Source organism: Podarcis gaigeae, assembly GCF_964106915.1.
Source record: "Podarcis gaigeae genome assembly, chromosome: 13".
NCBI classification, from domain to species: Eukaryota; Metazoa; Chordata; class Lepidosauria; order Squamata; family Lacertidae; genus Podarcis; species Podarcis gaigeae.
Genome location: NC_139689.1, coordinates 44,810,507 through 44,826,032, shown reverse-complemented (window position 1 = coordinate 44,826,032; position 15,526 = coordinate 44,810,507). Strand labels below are relative to the sequence as shown.

Genomic DNA, 15,526 nt, shown 5'->3' with positions numbered 1-15,526 from the left:
GAGCAAATTAAGTTAATCTGGATATGCAGAAGATAGTTGTCAGGGGCTCAGGAGCAGAGGCACAGGGAAGAGGGGAAATGGAGAGCGAAGGGGAAGAATCCGAGGGGAGCGTAGGAGAAGAGGACAGTGGTCCGAGGGATTCCATGAGCCTCTCCAGCGAATCAGAAGATTCACAGAAGGGGGTGCCAGTGGCCAGGGGCAGGGGGTTCCCAGGGGGAACGCCCCAGGAGCAAGGGGGCAGCAGGGATTCTCAGAGCAGTAGTTGGAAATCAGGACCAGCTTCCCCACCAGAGCAGAGTGGGGGGGAAGGTTCCCAAGCATCGGGGTCAGTGCATTCCCCAACAGGAAGAGAAGACGAGGCAGGGCTGACCACGCCTCCGTCGGAGAGTCGGGCAACGGAGGGGAGGTCAGATCCAGCCAGTGTCCCGGAAGAGGGAAGCAGTGACAGAAGTAGTGTAACGGTTAGGAGAAAGGTCACTGGGTTGGCGCGAGAGGCAAGTTCAAATGTACAGGAGCGCGGGACAGCAGAGAATGAGGATTGGGAACCGGGTCCTAAAGCCGGACGGAGGCAGGGGGAGGAGCTAAGCGACTCAGCGTCGGAAGAGTCCAGAAAGGGCAATGCCCCAGCCGGCAGGAGGACCCAGAGGAGGAGAGAGCAGCGGAAAAGGTGGAGCAGGGCTAGGATCTTAAACTGGTGTCAGAGGGGAGGAGACTCAGACGGGACTTCGCCGATCTAGGGGTTAAGACGTAGGGCTGCACGCTGTGGCTTTGAAATGGAAACTGAACTTCAATAAAGACTTTTATACATTACCACAGCCTAGCGTTGGTCCTCTGTGAGCTGGGACCTAGAGGCAGCTCTGACAATAGTAAAAATAAATTTAAGGAACCGCAGAGAGAGGGGGAAGGAAGTCAAGTTCTGAAATGTTTAAATGATTGTAAAATTAGTGAAATGTATAAATCTGAAAAGCATTTTAAAAAAAATAAAAAATAAAAAATAAACAATTGCAAAGAGTAAGGCAATTTCTATTACTTTTGATCTAACCAAAGTGTTACTTTGCTAGGTGGTTATAGCTTGATCCAACAAGAGACTTTAGGCTATACAATACTATCAGGCAGGGAAATCAACATTAGGCAATATCAGGGAGGGCGGGATTAAAATGGCAGTGGCCAGTACTCTTCAAAACACCCACAACAGCTGTCATTGTGGGCCCCACGGGGCGTTTCAGTTTTTTGTCACTCCTTCCCAGTGCTCTGCTGAGTGCCGAAAAAGAGAAAAAACTTACCATCCTCCCATTCTGGAAAATAAAATCACAAACTCTCTTGCTGTTGTGAACATTTTCAGTATATACTGGTGATGGTGTGAATAAAAAGGTCAGCAGCAAATGTCATTCAATATTTTCCCCAAATTTAGATGAAACGAGAGAGAATTCTGTCCTCAGGCGGATTAACTGTATTTCCAATATTTGTTCATTCACATGATCCATTATTCTGTAAGTCAAATTGCTTGATAGTTCGCCTCTGAAGATAACCTGATCTTCACCAAGGGAAAGCTGCCGTCGAGTCAAGACTGCAGTGTGAGAGTCTTCCAACATTCCAACATATCCTGGCCTGATCCTACTTTCCAGACTGATGTGCAGATCAAAATTTAATTACTCTTCATATTTCATACAACTCCAGATTTTGCTATGTAGCTCTCAGCTCAAAAACCATTCCAAAAATATGATGAAAAATTCACAGGGCGGCCTAAAATACGTTTAAGATAAAGGTAAAGGGACCCTTGACCATTAGGTCCAGTCATGGATGACTCTGGGGTTGCGGTGCTCATCTTGCTTTACTGGCTGAGAGGGCCGGCGTACAGCTTCTGGGTCATGTGGCCAGCATGACTAAGCCACTTCTGGCAAACCAGAGCAGCGCACAGAAACGCTGTTTACCTTCCCGCTGGAGCGGTACCTATTTATCTACTTGCACTTTAATGTGCTTTTGAACTGCTAGGTGGGCAGGAGCAGGGACCGAGCAATGGGAGCTCACCCCATCATGGGGATTCGAACTGCCAACCTTCCGATCGGCAAGCCCTAGGCTCTGTGGTTTAGACCACAGTGCCACCCGGGTCCCATAAAATACATTTAGAAATGCATAAATGCTAAAAAAAGATGAGTCAACATTGAAAATTGGAAAGGAGTCACATACTTTCTATGTACAGTCGTACCTTGGTTTTTTAACAATTAGTTCTCGAATGTTTTGGCTCCCAAACACTGCAAACCTGGAAGTGACTGTTCCGGTTCGTGAACGTTTTTTGGAACCTGAACATCTGATGGGGCTTCTGATTGGCTACAGAAGCTTCCTGCATCCAATCAGAAACAGTGCTTTGGTTTCCTAACATTTTGAAAGTCAAACGGACTTCCGGAATGGACTCTGTTCAACTTCTAAGGTACGACTGTATTATGTACTGAGTTGAATAGGATCCAAAATGCAGCACTCTGACTGGTCCTAGAACAATGCAGCAGTCTGATTGGTCCGCAGGAGCCACCCAATCCAGCTCCAGATGGAAGTGAATCCACAACCTGATTGGCCTACAGGAGAATCCCGGAATTAGCCAATCACGTGCAGCCCATTGTGTAAATAATGTATATAAAGCAGATATTTGGGGGGAACTTCTCCTCACCAGTATGAGCTGAATAAAGAGCATGAAATCCACTATCGACTCCGAGTATATTTCAGACTGCATTTCTGTTCCCTCCTTGCTTAGAGTCATCCACATGATCATTTGAACCCGTGTTCGAAACAGTACTTTGCTAAGCCCACCATCAAGGCTTAGCAAGGCAAGCCACTTGCCATCTGCTGCTGCAAGCTGAGTGTGGGCCAGCTTTTGGCAGCCCATCCCACTGACTGCTTTTTAAAGGGGAAAGAAGTATTATCCGTGCAAGCTTAGCTCAGCACATGGCTAATGGTGGCTGCATGTTTGTGGTGTTGGAGATGAAATTCAACACAGTTTAATTAAGAGACCACAACTACCAAGTATGCAAACCTAAGCTCTCAACTAAGGAGGGAGGCATTTGTTAAAATCACTGTTTATTTTACCATCCCAAGAGAAAATATCAAATAGACACACCGTGTATCAAAAGCACCTTTGGCTGCAGTCCTAAGCACGCTGACCGCTTATTGTAAAAAAATAATAATACTCACATCCACCCCACTCTTTTCAAAACAGAAACTGGAGCATCTTACAATGCAGGATAAAAACTACAGCAATAAAAGCACAACTAACAATGAAAACAAAGAACCCCAACATAGTGGAAATAAAAAAACTGTTCATTATTAAAACTAAGCACCAGGGCATCACAAGAGAGAATAAAATCCTCAACACTGAATATAAATTTAGCAAATAAATAAAATAACTAGAGCAGGCCTTTTCTGTAGTGGCTCCTCATTTGTGCAATGCTTTCCCCCAGGGAGGTTTGCCTGGTGACTTCACTTTATATTTTTCAACCAGGCCTTGGGCTGATTAATAGTCTACGGCCTTTTAAATGTTCCTGTGAGAAGGTGGGCTTATCGTTTTTGTTGCTTTGGTTTAATTATTTACCTGTGTTTTTTATCTTTGTGAACCGCCCTGAGATCTTTTGATAAAGGGTGGCAATCAAACAAACACTGAGGTCCAGCTCTGAGAGCCTTCAGGCGGGTCCCTCACTGCGAGAAGTGAGATTACAGGGAACCAGGTGGAGGGCCTTCTCGGTAGTGGCACCCGCCCCGTTGAACACCCTCCCAACAGATGTCAAGGCAATAAGCAACCATTTTACTTTTAGAAGAAATCTGAAGGCAGCCCTCTTTAGGGAAGTTTTTTTAATGTTTAATGCTGTATTGTGTTTTTAATATTTGGTTGAAAGCCGCCCAGAGTGGCTGGGGAAACCCAGCCAGATGGGCGGGGTATAAGTAATAAATTATTATTATTATAAACAAACAAATGTGGAAGAAGGGCAACCAAGGCAGCAAATTCCTCTCCCATCCCTGACTGGCATGTAGGATGTGCTTTCTGAGAAATGGGCCCTGTGGCTTCACAGTCCCTTTCCATCCCACCCAAAGTAGACCCACTGAATTTAATGGGTGCAAGTTAGGCATGTCAATTAACTTCAATGGAACTGATTGAGAGCCAGTGTGGTGTAGTGGTTAAGAGCGCTAGTCTCGTAATCTGGGGAACCGGGTTCAGGTCTCCGCTCCTCCACACACAGCTGCTGGGTGACCTTGCGCTAGTCACACTTCTTTGAAGTCTCTCAGCCCCACTCACCTCACAGAGTGTTTGTTGTGGGGGAGGAAGGGAAAGGAGAATGTTAGCCGCTTTGACACTCCTTCGGGTAGTGATAAAGCAGGATATCAAGTCCAAACTCCTCTTCTTCTTCTTCTTAACCCGAGGTACTATTTCTGGGTTAGCGGAGTCTGTAACCTGAAGCGTCTGTAACCCGAGATACCACTGTAAACGCATAGGCTGCCTCCACACCATATATTTAAAGCACAGGATTCCACCCAAAATCCTGAAAACTGTAGTTTGTTATGGGAATTATAGTTCAGGGAGGGCATGAGCTACAGTTCCCATGGTTCTTTTTTGGGAGGGGGGAGCCATGTGTTTTAAATGTGTGTGTGCAGCCTCTGTATTTAAGATTCAGAACTGATTTCAGATGACATCCTCAGGTGTGGTTTTGCCTATTGCTGCACAGCAAAGCATTGGAGCAGAATTAGCACTGGATGCAACCCTTTGGATTTCTGCAGCATCCTTTTTATGGGAAAGAAAGGAACTGACTACTTGCATAGCTGTCAACTTACAGATTTGAAAATAAGGGACCAGCAGCCTCGAAAATAAGAGACCAGCAGCCAAGATAAGGGATCAACAATTACTTTGATAAAATACATATTTTGTTGCATGCAAATGGCTTTAGATACCTATTAGATCCGTAAATTACCATACAGCATATATTCAACACAAAAAACAGCAACAATTTGTTGTTGACAAAGCACAGCTGGACATAGAAAGGTCCCCATTACCTTCAGTAGCTTATTTAAGGGACATCATCAATAAGGGACAGCAGCGGGACATGGCGCTGGGATAAGGGACTGTCCCACCAAATAAGGGACGCTTGACAGCTATGGACTACTTGTGTGGACTTGGCCTGTGGGTCATGGTTGGTGGGGTCTCCATTATTGGTGTCTGCCCTCTCCACCTAGGTTGGCTCTGGCTTAGTTTTCAAGGTCACAGCACAAGAAGAAGACGTTGCAGAGTTTAGAAAGGAAGAAGGAAAACACATCAAAGCCGCTTGAAATCCCCACACCCTAACCCAAGCTACCAATGCCCAGAAGAGTCTAAGAAGGGGAAGCGAACTCTCTTCCTTCGGCACGAGAAAAAAGGAAAAAGGGAAGAAGTTCAAACCCCACCGCAGAGCGCTTTCATAGCTCTGGTTTGTTGATGTTGGAGCCTCTCCTAAGCTGGGAGCACAATAGGCAGCTCATATTGGTTAGGCAGATGGAGGGGGAATCGTTCAGAGATCCGAAAAAGCTCCTTTTGAAGGCAACCACAGGGCTCGCCACTATCAACATGCAGCGTGGGAGAAGCCTTCGGAAGCAGGCGGCAAGCAGGCCACAAGAGGGGAGGAGGAGGGCTAAAAGGAGAAGGGATCAAATGAGCAAGGAGGAAGACCCAGGGCAAGAAGGGAAGAAACAGGAGAGCAGTGAGGACGCCTTAGCTAGGGAGACATCTGGACCATGCAGAGACCTATTCAGTGTTGTAAACAAAAATATGCCCTTTTCCCTTATGGGGTATCCAAGAGCCCATATAGAGTCCTTACATAGGTTCCCTATTGGTAGGAGAAAATAACAGAGGCCAACCAGAGAATATTGAGAATCAAAGCAGCTAGTAAGCTTGATCCTTATTGATCTGTTGCAACAGGGTGCTCCCATCACCCGCAGGAAAGGAGGAGGACCCAGAAAAATGCTGTGCAAGGCCTTATAAAGACTTTTGAAATTGCCACCCTGTAGATCAAGACCACCCCCAGAAACATCATACATACATCACAGAAGGGGTGTAACCTAAGACCACCCCTCAGATACATCACAGAAAAGATGGTCTTAAAATAGAAATTTCAATATTGTTTTTCTCCTGTCCTTGTTTATTTCCTGTCTGGCAGGTTACTTGACTGGATTTCTTGAGGAGCCTGGCCAGTCTTTTGTAATGATAAATACTAGTGATAAATACTTAGTTCCTGAGCCAGGTCACAGGCTCACACCCTTATTCAAACACAGACATACCCTTCACCCTTATTCAAACACAGACATACCCTTAAGACAGGATTTGTGAAGGAAAAGACAATGGGGGGGCTTTTCCAGTTTGACCTTGCAGAGAAAACATTTGCTCAGTTTAGGAATCAAAATGGTTCCAGGTTGGCCTTCCTGTGCTGATCTATGTATGTGCGGTTATGAACATTACCATATATCTAAGACCATAAAATTCCTATCACACCAGTCACAAGGGACCCAGTGTGTCAGGTGCTGGTGTGGTTGCTCGAGAGCAAACAGGCAAGACTCCAACCTGTCTTTTCCAGGCTTTATTATCTGTACAAACTATTTACAATGCAGAGCGTCGCAAGTCCATATTTGCTCAGTCGCTAGCAGAATCTGGGAGTGGGCGGTCCTTACACCTTCCCCAGCATAACAGTCGTGTGTCCCCCACCCTTCTCCTCCCCTCTCTGCGCGCAAGCCTACTGCGCAAAGTGGGACTTGCCTCCCCTCCGCTTTGCTCAGGCTCGGTGTTGAGGTTCTCTTTAGCATCTTCTGATCCCTGTGCCCCTTCCCCACTGGAGGCGGGGCTTCCCTCCTCGCCAGAGGAAGAACTGCTTCGCAAGATCTTTGGAGGCTCCCTGTAACACAACTGCCCTTCCACCTCTTGCCTCTGAGCTGATGGCAGTTCCCTGACACAGTGGATCACCTAACCCCAAGGATTTTTCAGCCAGCGATGCTCCACAGCACATCGGGTGGTACGAGTACCACAGCTGAAAAACAACGGCTATGAGATCCCCAGGAGAGATTCCAGCTCCCATCATTCCCAGCCAGCACGGACAATGGCTAGGGATAATGGGAGTTGTTGTCCAACAACATCTAGAGGGCACAACATCAGCTACCCCCAATCTCAAGACAGATATCCTAACAGCTTCCCTGGGCTGATTCTGCACCCAAAGAATGAGAACCATCTCCCTCTTCTTGTTCAGAGAAAGATTCTCTCCCTTGCACACTCTTCTGCTTCACTTTTATGGACCATTTCTCAACCCATAATGACAAGAGGGAGGAAAGATGGAGGCCAAAATGCATGCAACAAGAGAATTCCCCTCCTTACAATGTCTTTTCTACTGCAGCTTCCAATCATTTCTTGAAGCTCTTTGAAGGAAGAGATTCCACAGCTTCCAAAGCATCTTACTCCAGCGGAGAACTCCTGCTCATATATTCAACAACTGGATGCAGATTCAGAAAGGAAACTACCGTATTTTTCGCCCTATAGGACACACTTTTTCCCCTCCAAAAACGAAGGGGAAATGTGTGTGCGTCCTATGGGGCGAATGCAGGCTTTCGCTGAAGCCTGGAGAGCGAGAGGGGTCGGTGCGCACCGACCCCTCTCACTCTCCAGGCTTCAGGAGAGCCGCAGCGCCAGCCCCACAAGGTCGGGGGACAGCGGGGAGGCGGAACGCCGCCATCCCGCTGTCTCCCGATGTGGTTTGGAGGCTGACGGCGGGGAGACGCATGCTTCTCCCCGCCGCCAGCCCCGCAAGCTCCGGGGACAGCTGGGAGGCGCAGCACGTCTTCCCGCTGTCCCCGGACTGGGTCTGCAGGCGGGCGGCAGGGAGAAGAGCGCTTCTCCCCGCTGCCGGCCCCACAAGTGCCTGGGGGGGAAATACCGTATTTTTTGCTCTATAACACGCACCTGACCATAACACGCACATCATTTTTAGAGGAGGAAAACAAGAGAAAAAACAATCTGAATGAAACAGTGGATGTATCATTTTTGTGCTTCATGCTGTGGCCACAGACATGTGATCTGATGGTGAATTTGGGGTGACCCAATGCAAAAATCCTGAGAATCCCTGTGGATCCATGCTTTGTAACCACGTTTTTGCACCATTGCAGCCCCAGGCAACAGTGGGTGTGTGATTTTGGGGGGGCAGGCTGTAGCCATGGGCATGCTATGTGCTCTAATGGTGAATTTGGGGTGACCCAATGCAAAGATCCTGAGGATCCATGTGGATCCATGCTTTGTAACCACGTTTTTGCACCATTGCAGCCCCAGGCAACAGTGGGTGCGTGATTTTTGGGGGGCAGGCTGTAGCCATGGACATGCTATGTGATCTGATGGTGAATTTGAGGTGACCCAATGCAAAGATCCTGAGGATCCATGTGGATCCATGCTTTGTAACCACGTTTTTGCACCATTGCAGCCCTGTTTTTGCATCAGATCATTGCTATGTGATCTGATGGTGAATTTGGGGTGACCCAATGCAAAGATCCTGAGGATTCATGTGGATCCGTGCTTTGTAACCACGTTTTAAGTGGGGAGGGAAGGAAAAATATAGAAGGGACAAGGAGCACGAGAGGGGTGTGCAGAGAAGGAGCTGGCTAAGAATGCAGGAGAGGGGTTTAAAGGGGGGGGAAGGAAGGCAAAATTCCACCCACCCACTCAAACCAGCCCCCCCCCCCATCTGCATGTTTTCCGCTGCCTACCGAGTCCCCAGACGCAGCAGCAGCAGCACCGGAGCAGGGACGCTCTGCTTTCCTCTCTACTTGCCTGGAGGGGAGGGGTTGCCTGGAGGGGAGGGGAGGGGATTTCACTGCTCTTTGTTCCGTCTGAGCAAACAGCAACCGAAACAGAACAGGGTGGGCAGTAAGACCCTGAGGCAGAATGCAGGAAAGCAGCAGCCTCCTCTCCTCTGTGACGGCAATATGATTTTTGCCTGATTTTTGCCATGCACTTGGGACAAACGGCTCCAGGGACCACACATTTGCTCTATAACATGTACAGACATTTCCCCTTACTTATCAGGAGAAAAAATCTGCGTGTTATAGAGGGAAAAATACGGTAATTTTTTTTTCTTTATTTCCCCCCCAAAAAACTTGGTGCATCCTATGGGCCGGTGCGTCCTATGGGGCGAAAAATACGGTACCGTATTTTTCGCTCTATAAGACGCACCAGGTCATAAGACGCACCTAGTTTTTGGAGGAGGAAAACAAGAAAATAAATATTCTGAATCTCAGAAGCCAGAACAACAAGAGGGATCGCTGCGCAGCGAAAGCAGTGATCTCTCTTTCTGTTCTGGCTTCTGGGATAGCTGTGCAGCCTGCATTCACTCCATAAGACGCACACACATTTCCTCTTACTTTTTAGGAGGGGAAAAGTGAGTCTTATAGAGCAAAAAATACAGTACTTAATGGGGGGTTAGGAGCTGGTCTTCTGAGCTCTGCTGTCAGCATAAACGGCCTATGGCTGGGTCCTCCTGGTTACGAAGGAAACCACTTGGGAGAATACAGAACCAAGGAAATGTCAGCATGTTGTTGTTTTAAAAAGTCATGCTGGAAAAGAACAGGGATATCTGGGAAGGAGAGAGGGAGGAGGAAGGGACCTGCTGGATGCCAGCCTTCATCCAAGTCTGCGAGGAATGCATCCGCTAGACAGATGGGCTCACCTCTTGCCAAAAACACCATCTTGGTTGCTTTAGGACAAAAGATAGGGAGTGCTGGAGCTTTTGCTGAGCTCTGTGGGCCAGCAACCAGATCGGGAGCCTCTGACAGCTGGAGGAAACATCTGGAATGTTGACAATGGAGAGGGAAAGAAGGGAGACGAGGAAAAGAGAAGTCCAGAAGTTATCCCCTGTTTGGACTACTGCAAGGGGCTCTACATGGGGCTAGCCTTGAGGGTGACCCGGAAACTACTACTAATCCAGAATGCGGCAGCTAGACTGGTGACTGGAAGCGGCCGTCGAGGCCACATAACACCGGACTTGAAAGATCTACATTGGCTCCCAGTACGTTTCTGAGCAAAATTCAAAGGGTTGGTGCTGACCTTTAAAGCCCTAAAGGTCAGGGATTTAGATTGGAGCAGGGATTGCCAATCTACCACATCAGGTAGCTGGAGAAGCACTGGTTTAAAATGCAACATGAAAATCGGTCTGAAACAAATGCAAATCAAAGGAACAGGGTGTCTCCTAAATATATCTATATCGACGTAAGGTGTCAGAAGGCAGAGAAAAGAGGGGCACACCTTCAGCATGCAGCAGAAACAATGAAGGGGAACGGAAAAGATGGCTGCACTGACAGCTACGGTTCCAGACACATTTCAAGGAAACTCTTTATCGTCAAAGAGAACATTTCACGCTTTGTAATAAAACTGCTTAAGAAGGGAATTCTGCTGCAGCAGACTGCCTAGGTGAGCGGCAGAAAAACAAAGTCGCGAAGCATCTCTGTCTAAGCAGCTGTCCCTCTTTGCATTTGGTGAATGTTTTCTTCTACAGCCAGATCCTTTTCCTTTGGGGTTCAAGAGGCTAAATATATTCATAAAACACAAGGCGTATACAAGTCTGCAGGGCATGGGAACACGGCACCCAGAGCCCCAGCAATCCATGCCTCACATCTGGGCTCTCATGTGGGCACACGACTTCTTGCTGCTTCTGTAGCTTTGCAGATCTAGGCAAAGGGCCGAAAAGCACTTGTGTACGGACTCAGCTATGTTCGTGACTTAGAAGAAGTATTATTATTCAAGAATACTTCCTTGTCCTGAGGCTTGAGAGCTGGGGGAAAAATGTGTTTTGGAGAAGGGAGAAGGATTTGGGTCAGAAGGGGAGAGAGGTACTGCAAACCAGGAAGCAAGACATGGGGTTTTCTTCTGCATGGAGTCCAAGCAATGCTGAGACTGAAGCGCATGCACACACACACACCTGGCATGGCCCACATGGCAGCTGGGCTACTCAAAGCAGTCCAGATGACTCTCCTTTCAAAGAACCACCTTTGGCTGGTATTTATTGCCAACCTGGTGCCCTCCAGATGTTAGATTCTTCAGAGTTAGAAGGGACTCCTTAGGAGTCATCTAGTCCAACCCCTTACAACAATAATAACAATTTATTATTTGTACCCCACCCATCTGGCTGGGTCTCCCCAGCCACTCTGGGCGGCTTCCAACAAAGATTAAAAATACATTAATGCAGGAATCGCAACTAAAGCACCCAATGTTGCTGAACTACAACTTCCACCAGCTCCAGCTGGCACAACCACATCTGGGGGGCACCATTTGGATTCTTAAAAAAGCACACAAAGCTTTCCTTAAACGGGAAGGTAGCAAACACAACGGAAAAGAACCAAGCAAAAGCCAGAGGACCAAAAACGAAGGAAGCATCTACAAGGGAAACTTTAGAAGCATCTGCTAGAAGACCCAGAAACCAGCCCAGTGTCTATTGCAAATAGTGACATGGTGGTTTTCAAAGGTGCAGACAAGCCCAATGCATTCTGATCCTAGAGAGCAATTCAGAGCTCCCACCACAACTTTTGAGGAATGATGCGGCTTTATTTCCTGCCCATATCTAAGTCAAGGGACCAGCTGTCCAAAGGCAAAGGTTGCCATTTAATGTTTATAAGAAGTTGGGTTCAACTTTTAGCAGGCCAATCTTTTACCCTCATCCCTCAGAGCTAAACAGTGGGTTTACTTAAAAGGGAGCATTTAAACAAGCATATAAACAAACTGACCAATGCTCGTAAACTTCAGCCACTTCTCCCCTCTGTTTTCCTCCTCCACACCCAAACATCAATTCAATTCAAAAACAGTATTCTAAGGAATCTTACAGATTTCTCGTGTCTCTCCTTGCGGCTCCCGCCTTCGGACGAAAGCCTTGGGGACTCTCAGCTGGGGGAAAGTCCGAAAGCTTTATCGATAAAATCTGCACACGGTCTTGTGGTGTAGTGATTAAGAGCCGTGGACTCGTAATCTGGTGAACCAGGTTTGCTTCCCCGCTCCTCCACATGCAGCTGCTGGGTGACCTTGGGCTAGTCACATTTCTCTGAAGTCTCTCCGCCTCACTCACCACACAGAGTGTTTGATGTGGGGGAGGAAGGGAAAGGAGATTGTGAGCCGCTTTGAGACTCCTTAAGGTAAAGGTAAAGGGACCCCTGACCATTAGGTCCAGTCGTGGCCGACTCTGGGGTTGCGGCGCTCATCTCGCTTTATTGGCCAAGGGAGCTGGCGTACAGCTTCCGAGTCACGTGGCCAGCATGACTAAGCCGCTTCTGGTGAACCAGAGCAGCGCACGGAAATGCCGTTTACCTTCCCGCCAGAGCGGTACCTATTTATCTACTTGCACTTTGACGTGCTTTCAAACTGCTGGGTTGGCAGGAGCAGGGACCGAGCAACAGGAGCACACCCCGTCGCAGGGATTCGAAATGCTGAACTTCTGACTGGCAAGTCCTACGCTCTGTGATTTAACCCACAGCGCCACCTGCGTCCCTTTGAGACTCCTTAGGGTAGTGATAAAGCGGGATATCCAAACTCTTCTTCTTTTTCAGCTCAAAGTATAGGATGCGCGGTTTGAAGCATGATACATGGCTTGGCATAACAAAATACCTCTACTTTTAAAGAGCAGGGTGCAGCCGTCAATTGCAAGGCACTCGTCACAAACAGGAAGGCTGGGCTTAAAAGTGTGCACTGTGTGGAGCTGTGTCAGTTTGCACGACACGGATGGCGACCGGACCCCCTCCCTGTACTAGCCTTGCCAGCTCTGCCTCCCCTTCTGTGACCCATGGCAGGACTAAGCCGCAGCTTGAGCCGCATACCCGCTTCACTCACACCTTGGGACCCCTCTCTGACATAGGCAAACATTCCTACCCCCTCCCAGCTGGTGCCACAGGGCCCTTGACAATGCCAGAATTCCCTTAGCTAAAAGCAGTTAATACAGAAACATTCCATGTCCCCCTTCCCAGCTTGCGCTGTTGTTGCAGAGAGAGAAAGGCGAGCACATTCCGGCCCCGGCCAGCTGGAAAGAAGATGTAACTTGGACAGCTGAGGTGCACCGGAAAAAGGAAGTCTATCTGGACAGCACACATCTGGATAGACAACATGGTACAATGTCTCTCTCAAAGGGCAATAGCTTAGTTTAAACAGAGTACAGGACACGCATCTTGCTTTTATTTTAGAAAGCATTGTTTATGAACTTCTGGTTTCTTAGTTGTTCACTGCTCTGCTCCAAATGAGTGTTTCCAAAGCAGCATTTGAAAACACGGTCTAGGACCCTCGTACCTACAGGACCGCCTCTCCTGGTATGTCCCACAGAGGAACTTACGGTCTTCAAACAAAAACATCCTGAAGGTCCCAGGCCACAGGGAGGTTAGGCTGGCCTCAACCAGAGCCAGGGCTTTTTCAACTGTGGCCCCCATCTGGTGGAACGCTCTGTCACAAGAGACCAGGACTTGACATCTTTCCGCAGGGCCTGCAAGACAGAGCTGTTCCACCAGGCCTTTGGCCAGGGCACAGCATGACTCCCTCCTTTGGCAATCTTCACAGAACATTAGCCTAATGGTTGCCATCAATTTGAGTTGAATTAATTTTAATAAAATGATTTTAAAATGTTGTTATTATTTTATTGTTGATAGCTGCCCTGAGCCCGGCTTCGGCTGGGGAGGGCGGGATATAAATATTTTTTTTAAATTATTATTATTATTATTATTCTCGTCAGTTGCTCGTGAGTCAGAAACCTCACCTGCCTTGGGCTGGACAGGCCTTGGGGCTCATCCTTCGCCTCTCCAGAAGTGCTCATATGTCGGCCTGTAGAGGCCTGTTCCACAAGAGGCTGCCTTTGGACCACAATTCCCAGCCTCCTCTTCTCCCCTTCCTGCGGCCTTCCGCCCTGTCACCTTTGCATGCAATGCCGCCATTGCTCTCTTTACCTTTCTGCAGCCGTGGTCCTCTTCTTCTCTCCCCTGGCTCACGCGGCCACGCTTCTTGCACACGGAAGGCAACGTCAGGTTGCAAGGGCTATCGTTCCACCTCCCCTCCTGGACAGAGAGAAGCAGAGAAGTCCCAGCTCAAGGAAAAGAATTCCCCACAGTAGGCAGAAGCTTCAAAACATGTGACCCAAAAATGTACCGTATTTTTTGCTCTATAAGACTCACTTTTTCCCTCCTAATGTGTGTGCGTCTTATGGAGTGAATGCAGGCTGCGCAGCTATCCCAGAAGCCAGAACAGCGAGAGGGATTGCTGCTTTCACTGCGCAGCCATCCCTCTTGCTGTTCTGGCTTCTGAGATTCAGAATATTTTTTTTCTTGTTTTCCTTCTCCATAAACTAGGTGCGTCTTATAGAGCAAAAAATACAGTAAGCCTTCCGCCCTACAGTGTATGCCCAGTCCGTCCTTTCTCCAACCTAGTGCCCTTCGGATCTTGCGGGACTCAAATTATTTAAATCATTATGCAACTGTGGGGGCACCACTCCTATGTTCTTTTCAGAGCACTAGAATTACTTGCAGTTTGTTCTGCCCTAATCTCACCTTGGTCCAGCAAAAGAGAGCTCCTAAAATGAGCACAGGAAATAAATAAGCCCATTGAAGGATGCACTGATGAAATTTAATTCTACAGTCCTACCTTGGGTTGAATGTGCTTTAGATTGAGCGCTTTCGAGTTGTGCTCCGCGACAACCCAGAAGTAACAGGGCACGTTACTTCCGGGTTTCGCTGCTCGCCCAGACGCTCAAAATGACGTCATGCACATGCATGGAAGCGGCAAAACACGACCCCCGCGCGCGCCGTCACGTCTTATGTTCCATTCAGGATGCAAACGGGGCTCTGGAACAGATCCCCTTCGCATCCCGAGGTACCACTGCATTTAAAAAACAAACACAGAGACAAAAACCTCAGGACCAATACAGTCCTTTATCGCAGGGAGGAGAACCTGTGGCCTTCTGGATACTGCTAAACTACAATTACCATCATGCTTGACCACCAATCATGCTGGATGTGGATGATGGGAGTTGGAATACAACAACATCTGGATGGCCAAAGCTTCCCCAGCCTTGCCTTATCAGAGGAATTCTGCATAGGTTAGAAGACTCCCCCCCCAAAAAACAACAACAACCATGCTATTTGTCTCTGTGCCCTTCTGCAGCGATACTCCACCTTGCCTGCTCCTCCATTTCAGTCTAATTTTCTCCTACACATCCTCACTTTCCACTGATCAGTCCTGAGATCTATTCCCTACCCTTGTTTTACTTAATCAGAATTGCAGCAAACGTTATTCCCAGGTACGGGGTGGGGACTCTGTAAGAAAATAAACATATAAACATATGTTCATGATTACCATTACTGCAAAAAAAAAAAAGAAAGAAAAAGAAAAAAGGTAAAGGACCCCTGGATGATTAAGTCCTGTCAAAGGTGACTATGGGGTTGTGGTGCTCATCTCACTTTCAGGCCAAGGCAGCCGGCGTTTGTCCACAGATAGCTTTCCGGGTCATGAGGCCAGCATGACTAAACCGCTTCT

General features: G+C 47.9%; 1 protein-coding gene across 2 annotated transcripts in view; it reads right to left on the bottom strand.

Annotated features, from left to right (window-relative positions):
* Window positions 1-15,526, bottom strand: part of MRC2 (mannose receptor C-type 2) — an 87,822-nt gene that overhangs the window by 33,350 nt on the left and 38,946 nt on the right. For both annotated transcript variants that reach the window (XM_083709005.1, XM_083709004.1), the window contains exon 9: window positions 13,945-14,052. In XM_083709005.1, coding sequence (XP_083565131.1) covers window positions 13,945-14,052 — 108 coding nt within the window. The remainder of the gene's footprint in view (window positions 1-13,944; window positions 14,053-15,526) is intronic.